Source organism: Petaurus breviceps, unplaced genomic scaffold (assembly GCF_028583685.1).
Source record: "Petaurus breviceps papuanus isolate PSGF00001 unplaced genomic scaffold, PetGlider_PUasm1.0 90903, whole genome shotgun sequence".
NCBI lineage: Eukaryota > Metazoa > Chordata > Mammalia > Diprotodontia > Petauridae > Petaurus > Petaurus breviceps.
Genome location: NW_027187376.1, coordinates 12,417,213 through 12,442,586, shown reverse-complemented (window position 1 = coordinate 12,442,586; position 25,374 = coordinate 12,417,213). Strand labels below are relative to the sequence as shown.

The following is a 25,374-nucleotide window of genomic DNA, read 5'->3' as shown; positions in this document are numbered from 1 at the left end:
GAGAGAGAGAGAGAGAGAGAGGGGGGGAGGGAGGGAGGGAGGGAGAGCGCTGTCAGCACTGTTTGCTCTTTTGAGTAAGTATCAGGGTGAAGCATTAGGTTCTTGTTCTATTGGCTTTCAGGGAAGTCCAAGGTAGGGAGGTGAAGCCTGATGTACTCTAGCAATGTTCCCAAAACACTGGACGTGATCCTTGGTGACCCTGGGGCTTTCTGTCTAGACAGAATCAGAACTAGTGTAGGGAAACCTGAAGATGTCTCATAGATTGTCACCCTGCCAGCAGGACCAAAGTCACAGAATGTTGGATGTGGGACCCACTCTTAAAGGTCATTTAGTTCAATTTCTTCACTTCAGAGATGAGAAAATTAAGGCCCTGACAAGTAAAGTAACTTATTCAATGTCACAAATGAGTCAGTAATACAGCTGCACTAGAAGGAAAGTCAGACACTCTCATCCTTCCCCCAGTATGCCACAAGGCCTCCCCAAGCTGTCATGTCTGCCCTCCCACCAGCTGGATCCAATTTTTCTCTTTGAATTTAACTGTTACATGAGAGTGTTCTGTTCCAACCAGGTGGGTCTACCCATTTCCCTTGAATAGTCTTTGCATAGTCCTATCTCTTTTGTCCCATTTGCTCATGATGCTATCCTCTTCCATTCAATAAGCACTGAATCATTGATTCAATAATCTTTGTATATACGTTCAAAGCACTGTGCTAAGACTCAGAAAAATACAAAGATCATCAAGTCATGGCCCTATGTGTCTCAAGGTTTGTCTAGAAGCAAATCAGGTGTAGGGTTAAAGAACAATTAACTACTAGACTACTGTCATCAATTTTCACATAATAATTCTATGACCCCGAAGATGCACCAGTGTCTCATTTGAGGGAATCTTTAGGGAACACAAACAATCCAGTAATGCTGGCTGCATTTCCTTGGCTCTTGGAGCTGCTTAGGTATCTTTTAGTTAATAACCTAAATGCTAACTGTAAACTTCTGTTTCTTCTTCAAACAAACTATTCCCAGTTTCTTTAACCAATCCTCATATGAAATAATTTTGAGACATGTCACCATTCTGATCACCCTCTTTTGGGATGTTCATTCAGTCATTCATTCAATCAGTAAGTATTTGTTAAGTTCTTATTATATACCAGACACTGTGCTAAGTTGTGGGGACACAAAGAAAGGAGGAAAACACTAATCCCTGCCCTCAAGCAGCCTTCATTCTAATGAGGGAGACAACATGCAATTATCTAGGTAAATACAAGATTTATAAAGATTAGATGGAAAGAAATCTGGGTGGGCAAAGAACTCGTGCCATTGGGGCATCTAGTCCAAGACATTCCAAGGCAATGCTCTTCTTAAAATATGGTGTCTTAGAACATGTAGTAACAGAGTATGGTGTCTACATGTTTGCCAGTCTTCCCAAATATAGCTTTCTTAATTTTGTTTTCATTCCTCCCTACACCTACCTTCTCACTACTATATGAGATAGCAGCATGCTGCCTAAGGAAAATTTGGTGATGTCTTTCTACTCTGTAGTATTACATAGTAATTATTATAATAGTAATATTTTATATAGTAATATATATCAGATATACTATATATGATGTATATATATAATAGATAACAATAGTAATATTATATATAGTAGTACAAATTATAGAAGTATCAAAAATTTAAGATTATTAACATTATTCTAGCCAAAATGGTCTATGGGCTCTTTCCTGAACATGCCATTCCATCTGTTGCTCCTGTGCCTTTAAGTGGTACAGGCTGCAGTCAGGAAGATCTGAGTTCAAATGTGGTCTCAGATTCTTACTAGCTGAGTGACCTTGGACAAGTCACTTAGCCCTGTTTGCCTCTGTTCCTCATCTGTAAAACAAGCTGGAGAAGGAAATGGCAAACCACTCCAATAGCTTTGCCAAGAAAACCCCAAATGGGGTCACAAATAGTTGGACATGACTAAAACGATTAAAAAACAACCACCTCCACACCTGGTGTGCTGTACCTCCCAGCTTCTACCTCCTAGAATTTCTAAGTCCCTTCTAAGCTGTGATAGATGGCGTGCCACTTCCTGATCTCCCTCTCCAATTGTTAGTACTCTCTCACCCCACTTGAAATGACTTTGTATTCATATTAATATATTTTGTATTTACTTTTTATATATATATGTTGTTTCCTCCCAACAGGATATCATCAACTGGAGAGCAGGGCCTGTTTTATTTTTCTCTTTTTTTATACCAAGTTCCAAGTATAGTACCTGACACATAATAGGTGTACTAGGAATGAATGCTGAATTGAATACTTGTGAGTTAACTTATACTAATATAGGAGTTTAAATTTTACAAATTCTTTTTGTCACAACAATGTGAGTTATTCCCATTTTACAAATGAGGAAAGGAGAAACAAAAAAGAAAAAGGTTAAATGCCTTGCTTATGGTCATACAGCTAGTAAAGGGCAGGGGCGGTAAGGACTCAAAACTTTATATATTTTGTAAACCCTAAAGCACTATGTCAATATTAGCTATTATTATTATTAAGTACGCAAAATTTTTCAAATTTCTAGGGTTTGCCAATTGAATACTGAAATATAACCTTGGTTTTCCTTAGTTTTATTCTCAATGTATATTGTTACTTTGATTCTGCAAGGGCCCCATGGTTGACCTGTCCTGCTAGTCAAACTTCTAGAGCACAGCTGTCAGCCTACACAAGCATCTGGATGGGGGTTCTGCATGAGGCATGTGTTGAGCTGGAAGAGTTTCCAGAGGGTTTGCTGCATAATTTAGTACTTCCAGGTTCCTTGAATCTATGTATGCATAAAAATGGAAAGAATAAAATCAGATCCTTCTATTATATGGAGGCAATGTCTTGCCTCATTTGTTCCCTTAGTGATAGGAAACAGAACAGATATGAGATAACTTGAAAGAACCAGTCCTATGACCACAGGATAGCTCTATATGGATCTTAGTGAATTTCCCAGGGAAGGAAAAAAGACTGCTCAGTAGCTTCAAAAGCCCAGGCCTAGTGAAGTGTCAAAGGCTTAAAAAAAATACCATGTAGGATACCCCATTGAATTCTTGCTGTTGCTAGGTATGCTCTTCTTTCTATGTTGTGCTGCCTGGTTCATGTCTGATATCTCGTGCTTTAGCCTAAAGCCACATGGAAATTCCAGGAGTGCAATGGCTGACTAAGTCATAGAGAAGTATAGCTTCTCTGAGCAGTGAGCAAGTAAGGTTAAGAGTTGGCACCAGTGTTGTTAACTTTTCCTCAGAAGGAGAGTGGTGAGATTGGTGTATTTGAAATTCATTCTGTTCCAAATGTGAAGAAAAAGCCTCAACTGGAGAAGTTCATTCCTAATACCACTTGTCACATGTGGCTGGGAAGTACAGGGATTGGAAAAGGCATTGACAAGGCTGTATATTGTCACTTTATCTATTTAACTTATGTGCAGAGTAATCATGCAAAATGTCAGGCTGGACAAACCAAAAGCTGGAATTAAGGTTGCTGGGAGAAATATCAACAAATCTCTGATAAGCAGAAAATACCACTCTGATGGTAGAAAGTAAAGAATTAAGAAGCCTCTTGATGAGGGTGAAAGAAGAGAATGTAAAAGCTGGTTTGAAACTTAACATAAAAAAAAACTAAGACCTTGGCAACTGGTCCCATCACTTCCTGGCAAATGGAATAAGAAGAAATGGAAGCAATGTCAGATTTTATATTCTTGGGCTCAAAAATCACTGCTGATGGCAACTGCAGCCATGAAATTAAAAAATGCTTGCTTCTTGGAAGGAAAGCTATGGCAAATCTGGACAGCATTCTTAAAAGTAAAGACATCACCTTGCCAACAAAAGCTCATACAATCAAAGCTATGGTCTTTCCAGTAGCAATTTATGGTTGTGAGAGATTTAGCATAAGGAAAGCTGAGTGCTGCAGAATTGACACTTTCAAACTATGGTGCTGGAGAAGACTTTTTGAGTATCCCTTGGACAGTAAGGAGATCAAATCAGTCATTATCTAAATTAACTCAGACTATGCACTGCATGGTCAAATATAGAAGCTGAAGCTTAAAATACTTTGGCCACATGAGAATATAGGACTCACTGGAACAGATCCTGATGTGAAAGACTGAAGGCAAAAGGAGAAGGGGATAGCAGAGGTTGAGATTTTATTCTAGTATTCAACCCTCCCCTGCTCCCTAAACCCCCCAACCCCTGTCCCAACCCAGTGCCACTCTACCATTCTAACGAATTTTTTCAGCATGCCTAAGGCTGTTCCACATCAGTGCTTTTCCTCATATTCACAGTGCCCTTTCTAATCATTTCCACTGTTAATATCCTATTCATCTTTCAAGGGCAAGGTGAAATTCCATCTCCATGATGAAGCCTTTCTTGACCCTCCCAGTTATGAGCTAGGCTTCCTGTGAGATCTCATCCATCTCCTCTCTCCTCTCTCCCTCCCTCTCCCTCTCCCTCTCTCTCTCTCTCTCTCTCTCTCACTGAAGTGTCAGTCAGGAGGCTGCTCCTGACTACAGTTTTGAATTATATTGAATCCATCACCATTTTCTCTTGTTTCCTTTATGATGTCTTCTGGCAGATATTCTTCAAACAATAATATTTCTAATTGTTATATGGAGGCTATGTAAGCCATGCCAGTGGAATGTAATCTCTGGCAGGTCCTAATGAACAGGGCAAGTTTAAAATATGGACACAATGACAAACTGTCCATTTGTTATTCACAGAGACCAGCCTAAATAACGTTGAAAAGGACATCACCGGATTCGTTATAAGGTGATGCCATTTTAGGCTAGTGCAACTGTGAAAGACCATCTGCTAAGTCAAAGGAGTCATGTGATCTGTGCTGGTGGAAGGTGCACAACAATGATGACATCAAAGATCTTTGCGGTACCAGCAGGCCAGAGTATAAAGAACATCAGTATTGGGAGCTCCAAGATCGACAGGATTTTGTGGAAATTGGAAAGCTTCAAGTGCCTAGGTAGGGCTCAGTCCCTCATCTATAAAACGGAAGGGTTAGACTAGACTACATGGCCTTCAGCGTCCTTCCAGGCCTAAATCTATGATTCTGTGAGGTATTCGAGTATATTAAGGCTGTGCTTTTTACCCAAATAGATGGATATAATGTAATTCAATTTAAAAAATGGCTAACATAGACAAATAATTATACTAAATTTTAAGCTACTTGAAATCAGACTGTTTTTTATATCTTTGTATTCCCTACAGTACTTAGCCCAGTGTCTTGTGAATAATAAATACTCACTAAATAGTGGCTGAAGGAAAACCCGTGTTCTTCTCTCTCACAAACGCATGTAGAGACAGATCCCACTCTTTATGCAAAATAACCACTGCCCCACCACCAGAAGCTGTTTTTAATATTGCTTATAGATTTAGACTTGCCTGTATTCGCTCTCATCTAGTTCTCCTTGGAACCACCAGTTTGCAAGTGTGAGATGGAAGCCTAGGTCGTTATCTGTACTTGTGGAACAGAGCAAAGCTATACAAGGTTCTTCTGGCATGTAGCCTTTTGAAAATAAGTAATAAACACAAAGAATTGTAGAATGTTAGAGTTACAAGGGATCTTAGAGGCCATCTGATCCAGCTCCTTCATTTGCCAGATGAGGAAGTGGAGGCCCAAAAAGATTAAATTCCTTGCTCAAGATTATATAGCTAGTGAACAGCAGTGCTAGGAAGAGGGCTCAGAACTCCAGACTCCTCATTTAGTGCTATTCACACTACAGGGCAATACCTCGATCACTTGTGTTACCAATTCCCTTAGATAAATGGAGAAACAAGATAACAGCAAGGTGACACAATTTATTTAAAATTTTATATCAAGCCAGAAGCAGATGTTAGAAATCCCTGATTCCCAGGAAAAATGATTTATGCAGCTTTTATATACTTCTAACACACTGACCAGACACTTATAATTCACATTTTCCTTGTACTTCCTAGGGCTATAAATGTATTGTCTTTTGCTATTAAACTATAGTATAGTGGCTTTGGGACTGTGAGTATAATTGATGCTACAAGTCAAACACTCACAGACAAAGGTGCCATCCATAGTAGATGATGCCCTATCAAGAGGACTTGAGCTTTTGAGTTGTTATTCCATTTGTGGCAATGTCTTTACACTGTCATCTACATTCTCTCCTGTTACTCCCCCAAGCATCTGTGAGAGATGAGGCTGGCTAAGGTTACTTACATGTCTTCAGTTTCTGTAGCACAATTGTTTCCAGGCAAAGATAAACTAACTAAATCACAAAAGTGGAAAAAAATAAACACCCAAAGATCACTGGTTCAGACAGAGAACAAGCCCTAAGCTTGGACTTAGTAATATTCTCTAACCAATTTGGCTAAGTGAACTATTTCACACACACAGCCCTAAACTTTCCCCCCACCATACAATCTGTGGCCATGATCAGTAAACAGAAAATAATGTAGAAGACTGAAGAGTAAGCTTTCTTTCCTTTCCATTCCCACCAAAACTGGAAATACGCTGGCAGGACAAGGTAGGGCAATGGTAGGGCAAGAGAGAAAGGAAGTTGAAGGATGTCTGTAGGGTGGCCACAGTGTGGATCACACCTGCTATGCAGATCAACAGTGGCCTTCCAGTCTCACAGCCTTTAACCTGCCAGAGAGCAAAATTTTCCACACCTTGTGCCTCCACCTCGATGTTTTTTTTTTTTTTGGGGGGGGAGAATGGGGAAAAACACTCACTTAAAAAGAAAAAAACATTTCTTTAAAAGGCATGATTTGCCTCTCAAGTAACTTAAGGTCCTCTTTTCCTAAGTCATTAATTGGTTGGAACAGTTCTGGTTAAAGTAGCTAACGGAGATTTAGTGATGTTTTAATAGAGGCCTCATTCCTGTCTCACCCCAGATTACTCTCAGGGATTTATGGAAGCTCTGATGGTTACAACAGAACACAGTCATTGCCCACTGAACAGAATGTGGGAGCTGTCACGCTTTGTTTTTCTGCTTGTTAAATCTGAATGCTTCTAATTAGTTATCTTGCCCACTAATGCCTGGGTGAACAATGGAGAGGAGATCAGAGGTGGGGAGAGGCTATGAATACATGTTACCCAAGCTGCTAAGGGTGGAGTAGCTGTTAACTTGGTTGTAGTCACTGGGGTACTGTGTTTCGATGAGATCTGAATTCAAAGCAATCAGTCCTTGTGTGAATAAAGGTCATCACCTGTTACTTCTTCGGTTAAAGGGCAGCTGTGCTAGGGTGCCCCCTTAGACAGGTCTATTGTCTACACAGTCTGTGAATAGTGAGGAAGGAGAATAATGTTCCCATGTTATGTTTGGTTGGTGGCTAGGGTTATACTAAAATAGTTAACATAATTTGCTTTAAGAAATAATTCAGTGAATGAAATGTATGGAAAAAAAAGGAGCCTCAAAGTACATTAAAAAGGGCTTTAAGGCAGGGCTTGCCCTCATTAGCCAGAAAGCCTGATAAAAATCACAGCAAGGTCTAAAGTTGTGATTATTTCCTAATACACCAATCTAGACAAATGCTCAGGTTACATATACTCTAATTTCCTGAGCTCAGGGGTGAAAGGGAGAGGTGCAGAGGTCATTCAATCAATAACATTTTCAAGTACTTACAATGTATGTGCATAAAGAACAAATCTTGATATTCCATACTCCTGAAAGGAAGCAACCTTCAGATTAGCCAAAATGGCTTTTTTTAGTTTGCCTTGTGATGACAGCATGTGATTATTTTGCAACAGTCAGATTTACATGCTATTTTTGTTTGTTTTGGCTAATTTTAAAATTAGTTTGTATTTCCTGAGCAAGTACTGACCAAGGCAGCAAAGGAAGACAGTGAGGCCTATTGGGAAGGCAAGGAATGAAAAATTCACTTTGCCTGGGTATTCATTTTGGTTAATAAGTAATTCTATTTGTAAAGGAGGTGTGTTGATTTAGTGGGGTACGCCTACAATAGGAATAGCCCTAGGCACATCTGTGAAGTATGTTTTGGGAGTCCCCTCCTCCTTTTGTTGATTCTTGGATGCTTGGGGTCTTCTTCTGTGGCTGAGTACCCTATCCAGTTATGTCCTATTTGGGCAATGATCCACACTCCTGACCTTCCTTGACTCTCATTTTCCCCATAAAAATTTATAAGTTCTCTGTTTTCCCAGCCAGGACCTTGGGAGAGGCTGACTAGATAATCTGATAAACTAATTCAAGGCAAGTTATTAATAAATAATGATGGATTAATGTGTTACTTTCTCAGATAATATATGTGAATTTATTTTTTTTTTAGGGCAATTGGGGTTGTGACTTGCCCAAGGTCACATGGCTAGTAAGTGTGTCAAGTGTCTGAGGCCGGATTTGAATTCAGGTCCTCCTGACTCCAGGGCCAGTGCTCTATTCACTAAGCCACTTAGCCACCCCCATATATGTGAATTTCAACAAAGTCCATAAGCAGCCCAAAGGCTTCACTGTTGGGAGTCAACTCATATAGGGATTTCAGGGACAAAGGTAACTGACTTAATCTGTTTACTTATCTGAGAAATAAAGAGACTAGATGCTGTCTCCAAGATCTCTTCTAGCTCTGTGATGGTGTCATGATAATGAAATCTTTCAGGTTTGGAAGAAGAACAATGTTTTGCAATATTCCATGGGAGAAAAATACCTGTTTATGAATACCTTAGTATTTTAAGAATCTTCATGGTGTGGATATTCATGCCTTGGAACAGACTGCAGACTCACTATGCCACAGTATAAATCTTTTGAGAATTCCAGACCTAATGATTACTTGGTGGCCAACTCCATCATTGATAAATTGCCCCCAGCTAGTCTAATCCTCAGATGACATTGATGGATACCCCATGCGTGAAGCTCCTCCAGCATGGCAGGAACATGCAAAGCCTGTGCTGACTTAGTGTCACCTTTATGCCATGACAAGGCTAGAAGAACAGGGTCAGTTATTGGAGGCATAAGATCCGTTCCCTCCAAACAACAACAACGGCACTGCAAATTGTATTTATTCATTCATTTACTACTCTTTGGTCTGGGCCTTTGATTTCATGGGCATGCCGAACTACCAGCTGGAAACCATGTCCTGATGCTGATACAGACTGGCAGGTGACCTGCTTGCCCATGGTTGCATAGTCAGTATGAAGGAGAAGAGGGGCAGGATTTGAAGTCAAGGCTTTCTAACTTCCAGGGCCAATTCTCTACTCACTAGGACATGCTGTTTCTTATGTAATTAATTATACACTTAAGGGATATCTTTTTTAACAAAGCATTCTTAGATGTACGCCTGAGGATCTGAGACTATAAGAACAGAAATTCATCTAACAAAATTCTAAGATTAATTGCACTACACCTTCAGTTGCAGAACAACATCCTCTAAACTCCCAGAAATGGAACATCTTGTGCTCCTTTAAATGCATTAACTCTTTCCATTAGATGCTTTCACAATTTTACCTACTGTATGAGTTTTGTCCATCCTGATAAAGAAATAATATTAAATGCTGATCTGACCAACATTTTGCTTTGCTCAGTTTTTGATGCTCTGGAAAAGCCCAATAAGGAAACTACCTTTTAGCTAAATAGATGATGAAGTTGGGTACAGAATGATCAACTCAGGCACAATCTTATCTAGCTAATAAATATCAGTCAATAGTTAGGAGCCAGACAGCAACATCTTTCATAGGACATTGAAGTGAACTCTGATTGCTAAGCAAGAAAGAAATATTTCAGTTCTTAATATTTCTATACAAAGTTACTGTTATCAAATGGAATTGGGTGATATGGGGTCAAGATGTCTGAATAGAGGCCATTATATTAGATTCATATGAAGATCTTAAAGTAAAACATTAAATACTGTTAAAGTAGCTTAAGACCCTTATCCAAATAACAATTCAGTCAAATTGCTAAAGCTTTACTTTTATAGTAGATGTTACTGTTATAGTAGATGATAACAACTAACATGTTTGTTGTGCTTTAAAGCTTGTAAACACCTTACATGTATTCTGACTTTGATTTTCGTGTTTGTATCTTGACCAATCTGTACAGTGCTTGGCATTTGTAGAATACATACTTGTTGACTGATCTCCTTTGAGCCCTGAAATAACTCCTTAAGGTAGGCTCTACAGGTATTATTATGCCTATTTAATGGAAGAAGAAATTGATGATTAGAAAAAGTAAGTCATTTTCCATGGCCATATGACGTGCTAGTGAGTGTCAAGGGCAAGATTCCGAACCAGAGCCGTGTGTGTGTGTGTTTGTGTGTGTGTGTAAACTTTATATTCTATCTAATCCCATATTATTAACGTTCTGTATACTATAACGATTTTATCCTGAAATATTAGGAATGAAATTTCACATTTTCACCTTAAACATTTGCTAACTGTATGGCCACAAGACCAGCCACTTACTTTCTCAGAGCCTTAGGCTCCTCATCTGCAAAATAAAGATGACACTAGTTAAAATATCTCTTTTGCAGGGTTGCACTGAGGATCAAATGAGACAATGTTTTGCAAATCTTTAAAGTATTATATATAAATGTCTTATTATTTCACTACATTTATTTAAAAATAGCATTTTATTTGTATTTTATCATATAGCTGATCTTGTCTTGTTAAGGCTTGGACTTGGATTACTCCATCATCTTTTTGTTAGTTATTTTTAGTCATGTCTGACTCTGACCCCATTTGGGGTTTTCTTGGCAAAGACACTGGAGTGGTTTGCTATTTCCTTCTCCAGCTCATTTTACAAGGAAACTGAAGCAAATAGGGTTAAATGACTTGCCCAGGGTCATACAGCTAATAAGTGTCTGAAGCTGGATTGTACTCAGGAAGATGACTCTTCCTGACTCCAGGCCCAGTGTTCTACCCACTGCACCACCTAGCTGCTCACCAACTTAATTCATACTAACATGCTGCTGAATGAAGCTGTAGAAAATTGTGAAAACTTGATGATTGGGTCCATTCCAAATGCATGTGAAGTCATCAAAACTGGGCCCTCATTTGAAGTGAAGCAATTCTTTTAACTTCCCTAAAAGATTTACTATCCCACTCACCACAGAAGCTTTTCAAAACCTTTTCATCCCCCCATTCAATAAACTCTAGTGGCTTCCCATAACTTCTAGGACAAAATATAAAATCCTCTGGTGTTCAAAGCCCTTCACAACCCGGCTCCTTCCTGTCTTTAGTTCTTCTTATACTTTACTCTACCAATCCCTATGTGCTTGGTAATCCAGTGACATTGGCCTCTGCTGTTCTTCAAAAAAGACTATCACCCTGCATTGTGCATTTTCACTGGCTGTCCCCCATGACTGGAACTCTCTCCTTTCTTATCTCTGTCTCTTGGCTTTCCTGGCTCCCTTCAAGAGCCAGCTAAAACCTCACCTTCTTGGGGTGGCCAGGTAGCACAGTGAGTAAGAGCACTTGCCCCAGAGTCAGGATGACCTGGGGATCGAATCTGGGTTCAGATACTTAGCACCACACCCAGAAATAACTGGCCATATAACCTTGAGCAAGTTACCTAACCCCAATTGCTTTAAAAAAAAAAGCCTCACCTTCTACAAGAAGTTTGTTGGAACTCCCCTTAATATCAGTGCCTTGCCTCTATCTCCAATTTATCTCACACACACACACACACACACACACACACACACACACACACACACATATCCTTGTCCCCTTAGACTGTTTTTTTTTTTCAACCTTTCTTTGTATCTTTGTATTGGCAAAGAGTCTGGCACATGGTAGGCATTTAATAAATGCCTGCTGATTTGACTTCACTGTCTTTTCTTTCTACTATAAGTTAGGACTCTATTTTACCTGAGGCATAATTGTATTTTCCTAAGCACAAAAAATGTTTGTTGAATGAATCCAAGGGCCAATTTCCCCCTTAGAGGTTTGTATCTTGGATTTTATAATGGAAGTCAAGGATAAAATAGAATTTACATAACATAAATTTTCTTTACAGAAAACTTTCTAGAAATGTGTATGGTCCCCATTATCATATTCTTTTAGGAGGTCATAGTGTTTTCAGACAAACCATGAAAACAAGGAGGTAGGAGCTAAGAGGGCTAGGGGTTAGAGTCAATTTATAGGATGTCCTTTTCTAGCACTCATGAGTCTTCCAGCAATGTAACAGTCTCTTTTCTTTCTTGGAAAGAAAATGTCTTTCTCTTTCAACCTATGCTTTTTTTTTCTCTTTTGTAGAGACACAGACAATCTGATTAAAATTTATTCATAAAGGGGGTTGTAGAAGAAACCTTTCAGCACTGATAGGATGCATACAGATCAAAAGCTAAATCCAATTTAACGCCCTTCTAGCAGAAGCAGTAATTGAATTAAACTTCCTCTAAATATAAGTTTGGAGATCTCGTAAAGATAGGCACAAAGAAACAGGTTAGAAAAAGCTGTCAAAACTAAGGATGCCTTGTGACTCTTGCCTTTCCCCTACCACAGGGAGTATGATAAGCTGTTGATTGCCTCTAACACTTTACTACTAAGGTTGAGAACTGATTAAACAGCTTACAGGCTCTGGGAGCTAATGGTCTGGGTCCACCAAGGTGACTGACTGACTGCTGCTTCTGATTTAAGCTGCTTGCTATTTAATGGCTGGATTATTAAAGAAGAAGCAGCAGGGCACAGAAAAATCTTATAAAAATGGACTTCTGCAAAATGGCCACAACACCTGGCCATTTTGAAATTAATGTGGAATTACTCCTATTTTGGCTACTTCATCTGCAGATAACAACACTTGGTTCTGAAAAATTTTTTCAAAGAAAATCTATTCCAAAGATTTTTTCCAAGTAATTTCCAAGCATCACATCATCTAAGTGCTTTAAAAGGTACTTCCTTTAAAAGATACTTTTAAGAGGTACTATGTCGGGGCGGCCAGGTAGCACAACGAGTAAGAGCACCAGCTCCAGTGTTGAGAAGGCCTGGAGATCGAATCCCGGGCTCAGACACTTAGCACCCACCCAGAAACACCTGGCCGTGTAACCTTGAGCAAGTTACTTAACCCCAATTGCTTAGGGGCGGCAAGGTGGCTCAGCGAGGTGTCGGGATGACCTGGATCAAATCCGGCCTCAGATACTCAGCACCACACCCAGAAATAACTGGCCGTGTAACCTTGAGCAAGTTACTTATAACCCCTATTGCTTTAAAAAAAAAAAAAAAAGAGGTACTATGTCCTCCTATACCATGGGCAGGTATATAAACAAAAGTATCTGTCAACATTGTGACTGGGATTATTTCCCTGGGAATTATTTGGACAAGAACAGCAAATTATAAATGCTTTTATTTTGCTTCTTACTAAGGGTCACTCTTCAGTCTCATGCTAAAACAAATCATTCCCTAAGTAGCAAAGAACAGAGATCCCTGTTAGGTCTCTGCTTGCCATCATGAAGGTATCTTCATTTCTATGCTATGTGAAGTTCATTCCCTTCAAATAGCTTTGAAGAATCTTTGCTTACTCCAAACAGGAAAAAAAAAAAGAATCCCTACCTACCAACCAACCAATATTTGCAGAGAACCTATTATGCCAGTTACTAATTGGGATCTCTCTCTCTCTCTCTCTCTCTCTCTCCCCCTTCCTTCCTATCTATCTATCTATCTATCTATCTATCTATCTATCTATCTATCTATCTATCTATCTATCTATCTATCTATCTATCTATCTATCTATCCAACAGATCCTTATCCCCCTAGGAGAATCTAAGCCCTTTGGGTACAGGCCTGGTTCACTTTTGAACTTGTATTCCTAGGTCTAATATAATGCCTTGTGATGTAGGTACTTAATACGTCTACTAAATGGAATTATTCTTAAGTAGTTTTAATTTATGCAGGCGGGTAAAGTATGTATCCATTAAAAGATAATTAATATCAGGTAAGAGAATATAAATGTTCAATGAGTGGCAGGGGAAGTAAGTTCAACAGGAATTCAGGGGCTAGGCAGAGCATTTCCAGCTGGGGGAAGCGTGAAAGGTTTCATAACAGAAGTTGGCAGTCTTATCTGGATCTTGAGGGTAGCGTAGGTTTTCAACTGGGGACGGTTGGAATAGTTTGAACAAAGATAGAGAGGACTCAGGGCATGTGTAGGCTAGAATGGGCAGTTGAGTCCGATGGATGTGAAGGCTTCATGGAGGTAGTACTGGAAGTTAAAAAGATAAATATGGGCCAAATTTTGGAGGTTTCCACTTCATCCAAATGGGCAGGAAGGAGAAGCCTTGGAAGGTGATTAATTAAGCAGGTGAATAACAGAAGCAAAGCAATGTTTTAATCAGCAAGTGGGGTGTGGGCAGCTATGAGGGTGGGAGGGATACTTTGTACCTTCTCCTGGAGGAAGGATACAATAACTAATATTCTCTTGCTTTCTCCCATAATTGTTCTTCAATTTTGGTCTTTTTTTTTAGAGGGGGGAAGGCAAGGCAATTGGGGTTGACTTGCCCAAGGTCACACAGCTAATAATGTTAAGTGTCTCAGGCTGGATTTGAACTCAGGTCCTCCTGACTCCAGGGCCTATGTTCTATTCACTGCACCACCTTGGTGCCCCAGTTCTTCAATTTTGTAAAATTGTTTTATCATAGACTAGTAGGGAAAATGGAATTTGGGAGCATTCAACAAAGGAAATCCTGGGGCAGCTAGGTGGTGCAGTGAATAGAGCACTGGCCCTGGAGTCAGGAGGACTTGAGTTCAAATCCGGCCTCAAAGACACTTAACACAAACTAGCCATGTGACCTTGGGCAAGTCACTTAACCCCAACTGCCCTCCAAAAAAAAAGGCAAAAAATAAAAAAAACAAAGGAAATCCTCAACTAACCCCTTGATTGTGTCTCTGTAACAAGGAATGGAGGGGAAACAAAACATAAGAAAGGTACAGAAAGTGGAAAAATATGAAGAAAAGACAACTTTAAAGATGCTAAAACGCTTTACAATGAAATATTATTTATTTATTCTGTTTCTTTACCACTTACTCATTCTTTGAACCACTATAATCTGGCTTCTATCTACATTTCATTAAATTATTTTCTCTAAGGTGACTAATGATATTCTTCTAGCCAAGCCAAGTTTATGGGATTCCTGCCCTCCACCCCCCATCTGTTATATTTGAAACTGCTGATCATCCCCTTTATCACAAAGCACTCGGATAATTTAGCTCCTGTTTTATGCCTTCTTCCCTTCTACTAAACCAGTAGATAAGTAGAAGTTTGCAGATAAGAGTTTACCTAGATTTTAGTAACATTTTTGGTAAGATATCTGGTAGACTATTCTTGTAGAGAAGATGGAGAGATATAATTTGTACAATAATATAACCAGATGCCTTCAAAACTAATTGGAAGGTTGAACTCAAAGAGTAATTGATTCAATGGCAACATGGAAAGAAGTCTCCAGTGGAATGCCATGAGGATCTGTTTGGGCCAATTTAGCCTTGATGTCAGGAGAAATATCCCAGTAATTAGAGCTGTGCATCATTTTTGGAGTCTAGTAGTAGCTGATCTAAATGATTAAACAAAACCTACTCCATTTAAGACTTTTGAGTCAGCAGCCCATAGAAGACCTTTGTTTTTGTTTTCTTTCCTATGACCAGTTAAATCATTCATAAGGCAGTAATATATGAAAACAAATTTTACCTTAAACATGGGGTATTTTCTTTTCAGCTTTTCAAATATTAAAAATAGGGAATGAATACATATCAAATGGCATAACATTCTCATACCCTGCAGGTCTTTGTTTTTTATTTCATTTTATTTTTTACACATATAGAAACCCACAGAATTTGATAAGCCACAATAAAAACTTGCATAATTAGCAAGGGGGGGGTCTTTTCGATGGAAAAGATAGAAACAGCTCCCAAAGGTAATTTACCTGCTGTAGGTCCGCAAGAGAGTACAGATGGATCTGTTGAAGGAGGTATTCTCTGGGGAAAATTCTGAAAACAAGGAAAACAGTATGAGTGGTTGTTAGGTTATGTCACAAAACTTAATTTTCCTTGGGACTCTCTAAATCCCACAAAACTAGTGTTTCTGTTTAGAGATACTGCTAATAATTGGTGGAATGTAGCTAATTAAACTTTTCATTAATGCATTGCTCTGTTTCTCCGGTAAATGACAATTAATAGCTTGAACAAAGTACATGCTACAAAATAAACCCTCAAAACCAAATTGCATTTTTATATAATAATAACAAAATCCAAGAAGCAGTAATACAAAGGGAAATACTATTCCAAATAACTACAAGATGGTATAAAATACTTAGAGGTCTACCTGGTGTAGCACACAGAATACTTGTATATATCCAATTACAAACTGTTCCTTAAAGAATCAAGAACTTAAAAGCTAGAGGAATATCAGTACTCATGGCAGGGTTGTATCAATGTAATAAAAACTATGACAATATTACCAAAGTCACCTTACCATTTTAATGTTATACCAGTTAGACTTATGAATGTGATACTTTACAGGACTCAATAAAATAATAATAAAATTCAGTTGGAAAAACAAAAGATCTATAATGTCATGGGAAATAATGAAAAATGTTAGGGATGAAGGGGATATAACACTTCCAGACTTCAAACTACATAATAAAACAGTAGTCATACAAACCATTTGGTATTGGCTAAACAAATACAAAGGTAAATCAATGGAAATGACTAGATAAGGGAAAATCAGAAACAACAGAATTTAATGACTCTGTGTTTGACAAATTGAAAGACAAATTATTTGGGAAAGAATTTTCTTTTTGACAAAAACTTCTGGGGAAAACCAAAAAGCAATCCAGCAGATACTAGCTTAGAACAACTTCTTAAACCACAGTCCACAATAAATTCAAAATGGATATAATAACCTTAATATTAAAGATCATACCATAAAAAATGAGAAGGAAATATATATCTGCTGGTTATATGTCTTTCACAGCTACTGGTAGGAGATATATTCTCAATCAAACAAGGAATAGACAAAATTATAAAAGATAAAATGGATAGCTTTGATTACGTGAAACTGAAAAAAAAAACCCAACTTCTATACAAATAAAATAGATGCATCAAGGATAAAAAAGGAAGCAATCAAATAGGAAAAAAAATCTTCATATCTGATTTCTTAGATAAAGGTCTGTTATTCAAAATATACAGACAACTAACTAACTAAACTAACATTACATAAAGCTGTTCCCCATCAGATAAATTGTCAAAGGATTGGACAGTTCTTAAAAGAAATGTATCACACTATTAACAGCCACTTGTGTCTTTAAATTTTAATTTGTAATTTTTTTCATGGATATATTCAGTAAAGAAGCTGCCTAGAGAGGGTGGCCTACTGTAATGATAATGGGAACTTGAAGATCTTCCTGCCCTCTGATAGATCAAATGCAATCACTTGGAACCTACAGGGGGAGGAGTTTGCTCAAGTGTGGAGCAGAGCATACAGGAAGCTGGGAGTCAGAGCAGTTAGAACCAAAGGGAGGAGAGAATCCACCTAGGCAGATAGGCTTGTGAGTGTTGGTTTGTGGGAAGGCTAAGGGATGGTGTGGCTATCTGTGCTGTTATGGTGTATTAACTTCTTTGCTACTATGATGTATGGCTTTCTTGTTGGGGGATTTGGTTTTCTGGTGTCTGAATGTTTTGCTTATGTCTTATATATGGAGACTCTGTTATATTTTGCTATTGAGCACCATGCTGGCATAGCATTGGTGCTATACATATCAACCACAACTTTGTTTTCCTGTCTCTCCTGTCAGGGAAAAAAAGAGGGCAAAGAGCATTCTAACTTAAAACAAATGAACATGCCCTACATCATGTTCAGAAAGCTACTTGACCTAACTTGGCATAGTACAGATAGTTAAAATATGAAAGGCTGGCACTGAGCTAAAAAGGTTAGGATTAAGCAAACCCAAAGGATAGAAGGTCAACTATGTAGACTGAAAAAAAAAAAAGCCAGAGTAGCTTAGCAATACTGAAATGCAGAGACAGGAGTAAAAAAGTTAATATCATTCCCACCTCAAAACAGATACTATGACTACTTTTTTTTTTTTGGAGGGCAATTGGGGTTAAGTGACTTGCCCAAAGTCACACGGCTAGTTAGTATGTCAAGTATCTGAGGCCAGATTTGAACTCAGGTCCTCCTGATTCCAGGACCGGTGATCTATTCATTGTGCCACCTAGCTGTCCCCCTATGACTACTTTTTAATGTATCTGAAGAAGAAATGTGACTTCTTAAAATATGTACTTCAGGAGTGCAGGCATATACAAGATGAACAACTTTTATGGTATTGAATTGCTTACTGAATATTTTAGATTTTGGTTGATCACTTTCAAGAAAATCAAAACAAAAAGAACCTCCTTAGTTCTGAATGGGACATTTGCACTCACCTATTTGGTCACTCCCACAATAAGAAATTCATAGCTATGAAGTGTCATTTAAAAAAAACAACAACTTTATTTTCTAACAACTTTATTCTCTTAACCTTTCCTTTCTTCAGTTTCACCTACAGAGAAAAAAGCTGGCATAGAACTGATGCCAAATATTCTCCTTCTTAAATGAGACATATTCTGTCTGTACATGAACCATAATGGGTGAAAAGGGCTCTTAAAGTAAGTATAATCACTATAGAAATGATAACAAAGGAAAAGATAGACAGAAAAATTTCTCAATGCCGTGGTAGATCTTATTTCTAAGCCATGAGATTTTACTATTTTTTTTTTTTTTTAAGCAATCGGGGTTAAGTAACTTGCTCAAGGTTACATGGCCAGTTATTTCTGGGTGTGGTGCTGAGTATCTGAGCCCGGATTTGATCCAGGTCATCCCGACACTGGAGCTGGTGCTCTTACTTGCTGAGCCACCTGGCTGCCCCTAAGCAATTGGGGTTAAGTAACTTGCTCAAGGTTACATGGCCAGGTGTTTCTGGGTAGGTGCTAAGTGTCTGAGCCCGGGATTCGATCTCCAGGTCATCCTGACACTGGAGCCGGTGCTCTTACTCGCTGTGCTACCTGGCTGCCCCGATTTTACTATTTTTTAAGAAAAAAAAAACATTATTAATAAACTCAATATAATTAACTTTTAAATACCATTGAGCATTGGTAAAAGGCTATGAATTGAATGTTATGTCCTAAAAAAAAAGAAAGAAACTTAGAATATGAGATGCCAAAGAAGCAAAAAGTCAAAGGGGTGTTTTAAAGTGACTCATGTAGTATGTCCTGGTCACATGACCAATGAGATGGAGGACTAGACTTTTTCTTCTATACTCATAAATTCTTCAATCTTCCAAAAAGGAATTATTTGCAAGAAATAAAGCAATTTCAGCTATCTCTGTGGTCTAGAACACCCAAGAAACCAAAGAAGGTAAAACACAAGGAACTAATAACAGAGCAGAATCTCTAACCCAGGGGTGGGGGACCTGCTGCCTCAAGGTCACATGTGGCCCTTTATCTAGGTCCTCAAGTACAACCCTTTGATTGAATCCAGATTTCACAGAACAAATTCCCTTAATGAAAGGATCTGTTCTGTAAAAGTTGGACTCAGTCAAAAGGTCGCACCCAAGGACTTAGAAGGCCACATGTGGCCTTGAGGTCACAGGTTCCCCACCCCTTCTCTAACTGCAAAGGTTCACTGCTCCCCGCAACCTTCACCCTTGTGCACTACAGTTCCAGGAGCAGCAGACCTGCATAAATCAATCTACCAGCTTGCAACAGAACTCAACTTTAGACCCTTTAGATCCCATCCAAATGGCAGAAATTTGCATGGACTTAAGATAGCATGTTAGTTCTCTATGTTACAAAAGAATATGACCAAAGAATGAAGGAGTGAAAGGGACAGGACATGTGTGTGGCTGGGAAAAGAGCCTGGCATCCAGCTGGGGCCAGTTGTATCCCTGCAGATGTCACTTGGGGCAGAGACTGAGGCTGGTGAACAATGAATTGCCCAGCATGGGAGAAGGCTAAAATGGCTTTTGAGGAACATCCCTAAGGGATAAACTGCTATCAAAGGGGAGGGAGTCCATTAAGAGCAGCAGGAGAAATTAAAGCAAAAAACCTGAAGTTGTCAAAGATCTCAGGAGGAAGAAAACTCAATTAAAGACTTTGAGCAGATAAACCAACAGGGAAGACATTAATAGTAAAAAGGAATATGGCCTCTAGATCATGTAAAAGAGTTCAAACATTTATGAATAAATATTGTAAGACAAAGGAAAATGAATCAACATTTGATGAGGACTCTGTAGATTCCCAAAGAAGAATGGAATCACAGAAAGATGGTCCTAAATAATTTAAAAGAGAAATAAGAATGGCGAAAGCAGATTTTATGGCTTCCAAAGCAGAAATTAATTGTCAAAATAGAAAAACTTGAATCCACAGTGGCAAGCCTCACCAAAGAAACGAAAAGGATAATTAATTGGGAATGATACATCGAAGTGAAGAATGATGTGGAAGAAGAGAGGCAAAAAGCAGTAACATTTAAAGAAAGCATGATCTTCATACAAGAAGCAAAACATGATGATCTCAAAGACAGACTACTTAGAGACAACCTAAAGCTTATAGAGATTTCAGAAGACCATGACAAGTCAAAAACCTGAACACCACAGTACAACCCCTCCCCACCCAAATAAAAAGCTAATATAAAGAGTCCTCAGATCACTTCCAGGAGACACTTATGCTGCAAACTCTAAGACATGTAATAGTGAAATGAACAATTCTACTGACAACAGATTCTTCAAATGACTAGGAGAAAAGACCTTCAAATAATAAAGGAGAAGAAAGGACATTGGAATAACATAAGACTATCCTGTATCCAAGAGAAAACATAGGAGGAAATTGAATGTGTTCTGAAAAGAAAGGGGGGTCAAGATGTAGCCCAAGGAGACTTACTCTGCAAATTTGAGCCTAACTATAAATTAAAAAAAGATGGACATTCCATGAAAATAGAGGCATGTGAAATATTCCTACAAAGAAAACCATACCTGAAGAAATTATGTTCTTCTCAATCACTCTAGACAATAGAAATACAAGAAGGTAAAAACAAATACAGCCACCAAGAACAAGAAAAAAAAAAGAGAGAGAATAGTGAGAGATTTCTTTCTAAATGTACATGAGGTAACAAGGGTGAAAAGCAAAAGTCAAATGGAAGTAATGGCAGAGAAGAAGGCCTGAAACATCTTGGACTAAACTTCATAACACCTCAACTACATGTGAATCAATGTGGGTTTTTTTTTTTTGTGGGCCTAAATCACAGAATGACAGGCTCATAAAAGTGAGGAGAAGAGGAAGAAAATAGAGGAAATATGTGATGTACCCTAATTAAGTCAGAGTTTAACAGTGAAAGAAAAATAACTCCTGTAATCTCTCAGGAAGATGAGAGCCTATAGGAGAGTAAACAAGGAAGCAAGGAAACAGATCAAAAAAAGGTGAAAGGAAAGGGGGACATGTTTCAGTGGTGACAGGGTATATAGCTGATGAACATTGCTATGGGAAATTAGGACCTTAAAATGAGTGTGACCTGCAGGAATCTGTAGCTTAAAGAAAAAATTCATTTTTTTGGTATTATCAATACTTAGCACAATGCTGTATGCACGGTTTAATAAAGAGCTTAATAAACATTTTTCTGTTCATTCATCATTTGAATCCTGTGTCTAATTCTAGGATTCATGGTTTAAGGAGATGGATAACTTCCTCTGTTTCTCAGTAGCATGACAGGTCTTATTCCCTTCAACATATTTGTATAGTAATGATTTATTATGATTTATGTTTATTGTTTCTCTTCTTGTTCAGTCGTTTTTCAGTCATATCCAACTCTGTGACCCCATTTGGGGCTTTCTTGACAGAGATACTGGAGTGGTTTGTCATTTCCTTTTCCACCTCATTTTACAGATGAGGAAACTGAGGCAAACAGGGTGAAGTGATTCCCCAGGGTTACAACACTAGTAACTAGTGTCTGTGGCCACATTTGAACTCAGGAAGATGAGTCTTCTTGATTTCAGACCTAGCATTCTGTCTATCAAGCCACCTAGCTGCCCCATGTACTGCTACATTATTTCTATTACAGGTGCTCCTAAATACGTTTCATGTTTGTACTATCTCTCCTTTTAGATCATAGGTTCTGAGAGGAGGAATCATGCCTATGATTTCCCTTTGAATTATTCCACAGTTTCTAGTAGTATGATTTCTCTGAGGTATTTAATAAACGTTGATTGAGATAATTATAGGATTGGAAAAATAAATCTATCTGGAAAGGTTAAAGGATCAGGGCTTATTATGCCTGGAGAAAAGAATATGGTCAGGATACTTAATAATAGTTTTAAAGTATAAAAAAGGCTTTTATATGGATAATGACAAACAACTCTTCTAATTTACTGAAGCTAGAAGCAGTAGCATGCCAGCAGTAATTAGGCATTGCTTAGTTTATGAAATCAGATATGAGGAAAATTTTCCTGACAGAGAGAAGTGTCAGACACCAAAATGAGTACTAAGGAATATTATGATATGAAGTATTAAAGGAGATTGCTATTTAAAGGAGGGGAAACACAATTCTCATATGTCTGGATGATTCTGGGTTACCTGAAAGCAGAAGTGTGAATAAGATTACTTCTCAAAGTCCCTGCTGGCAGTATGCTTTCATGATTCTTGCCACTGTCTGCTTCTTCCAAGTCATACTGAATTTGCAAGATTCCTTCTAAAGTTTTCCACAGAACTTTAAATAGAATATTAGCAAGGAAAGCATAGAGTAAAAAAAAAGACTTGAGAACAGGGCTAAGAAAACGGTGATCAGTAACAACTTCCCTGCTGATTTATAACTTGGCTACCTAAGTAACAATTAGACTTAAATTGTAACTTTTTAAATGTTTGACTGGAACTCTCTAGTATATGTAGGGTGGAAAGCTGGGTTGTGAAGAGATCACAAAATTATGAGGGAAGCTGTTGACACTATAAAACTAGGTCTGGCAGTTGTAAGCTTCCTTTAGGATCTAAGGTCCCTGTAACACACACACACACACACACACACACACACACACACAAATGACACAAGGGGTTAATTCCTAGTCATTTGGGGCAAGCCCTATAGGGGAACTACTAGGTAGCTGAATATTCACCCACATTCAATAACAAAAAACCCTCCTTGCTGTCAACTCCCCTTCAGCTGAAATTTCAGTACTGCTTTCCCTTGAATTCATACAAGGGAAGTTATTCAGTCACGTACTACAACTTTAAGGTTCAGAAAACATCAGAAAACACTGTGGTTAAGGTCACAAGTCAGAGACCCCAAATCTCAGAACTAAATGCACATCATCTTAAGATTAATTTGTTTCTCCTAGCTCCTTCAAATAACTTCTCCTATAGCACTCTTTCAAGTTAAAAAAAATTATAATGCTGTGTTTTTACTGAAAAGGAAATCTAGGACAGATTTAAATGTGATCTCCTTTATTATTTTCTGGCAAATAGAATCTCTGCTGCAGGCGAGTGCTACTTGTGCCCTAATCAGATTGTACTACTTTGCTGATTGCTTTCCAAATATTAATGAATCTCAAAGTCTATTTGTGTTTGGGGGCTGTTCCTCCAAATAGGTAGCTATATGAGCAGTAATACTAAAGACACTGCAAAGTAATCTGTTCTCCTCTGGACACTCGAGTCAAAGAAGAGATGTAATAAGCTGTAAAAATAATGCCCCTGCCAAACTAGGAAAATTGAGTTAGTTAGCAGGGGGCACCTTTGGGTTCTCTGGTACCAAAGACAAATAAGGGAAACTGCTATGGCCTCATAAAAATAGGCTAGCACTACCATTTCACATGCCATTTCCATTTCATCATCTTTAGAACTACATGACCTACTGTGGAGTCAAGCAAGACTTCATTTCCCAGTTGCTGTAATGACTTGGGGAGGAAAGATGAAAATTAAGTGGAAGAAAAAGACCATACATGAGACTGAGTCTCTTTATTATTCAGCAGGTGCCTTGTGTCAAAAATGTGGAGATGACTACATCTGAAATCAAAGGCAGAAATCCTAGCTAGAAAGGCAAGACTTCATTCCATATTACAGCATTGATGCTATGTCAAATTTATCAGGACTTAGTTAATCTATGTGATCTTGAACTTAACTTCTGCCAATAGCAGACATTCATAAAAAGATAAAGGAGCGTGACATGTTTTTAAGGCAGTAGAGACCTTTTTTTTAGATTGGATGATGCCACTGTTTCCTTAAGGCTCAATTTCCTTAGAGTAGTAGTCAATAAACTTTTTTTTGCTTTTTGGAGGGGGGAAGGAAGGGCAATTGGGGTTAAGTGATTTGTCCAAGATCACACGGCTAGTTTTTTTTGTGTTAAGTGCCTGAGGCCGGATTTGAACTCGGGTCCTGCTGACTCCAGGGCCAGTGCTCTATTCACTGTGTCACCTAACCACCCCCTAGTTAATAAACTTTTGATCAGGAACCTCTATCGTAAAAGAAAATTTTGAGCACACCCCCTCCATATTTACTTATTTAGAAATTATATACATCTACAATAATAATTTTGCACATTATAAAATTTGCACAAAAACAAATGTCAAAGAATGCTATAAATTTGAAATAATATGAGTCCCTAGACTCCCTAGAGTCAGCAGGGAGTGACATGGTCTTACTTGAACTTTAGGAAAAGCACTGTGGCAGAATGGGTTGCAGTGAGGATAGCCCTGAGGCCAGAAGACCTATTATTAGGAGACTTCTGCAATCATTCAGGTGAGAAGTGAGGAGAGCCGGAAGGAGGTGATAGTCCCAGGTCAATCTAGAGAAGGGACAGATGGGAAAGCTAGGGAGGTAGTACCTGGTTATGTGGCTAAGGGGTGAAATGATACTGAAATGAGGAGAAACTGAGTGACAAGAGAGATGCGGGTGGCCTAGCACTAAAATGGAAGCTGGGGAGGAAATGTAAGTTGATGTTATCTTTGATCCATCTACACCTGCTCATCCTATGTCCCAGCCAGAATGAAAAGGGGAAAGTAGGGCTCTTACTGGTCACTGCCCCACCAAACCCAGAGCCCACCCTCACAGCAGCACTGAAGTTACCATGAGTTGATTTGGAGGGCAGGGACAGGAACAGAATGTTCCCAATGGCACTTATACAGCTGCAGTGGTTATAGGAGGGCTCTGAGGGCCAATGGTTGGCTCAGAAGTGGGGAGGGAGGAAGCTTACACAGCAGAGAGAGGAGACTAAGTGAGAGAATGTTGGGAGATAAAGGTAGCAGTAGCCCTGAGTGACTATCTCAGTGAGGGCAAGGTACAGCCTAGTGGGGCTGCTATTTGTTAAAGTGCTCAACTTGGAGTCAGGAATACCTGAGTTCAAATCCTATCTTAGACTAAATTTTTTTGCTTTTTGGAGGGCAATTGGGGTTAAGTGACTTGCCCAAGGTCACATAGCTAGTTTTTTTTGTGTGA

The 25,374-nt window shown here is 38.7% G+C and overlaps 1 protein-coding gene across 1 annotated transcript in view; it reads right to left on the bottom strand.

The window, feature by feature from the left end:
* Positions 1-25,374, bottom strand: part of PLEKHM3 (pleckstrin homology domain containing M3) — a 235,730-nt gene that overhangs the window by 89,662 nt on the left and 120,694 nt on the right. Inside the window, exon 6 of the mRNA XM_069075264.1 lies at positions 15,852-15,915. Coding sequence (XP_068931365.1) covers positions 15,852-15,915 — 64 coding nt within the window. The remainder of the gene's footprint in view (positions 1-15,851; positions 15,916-25,374) is intronic.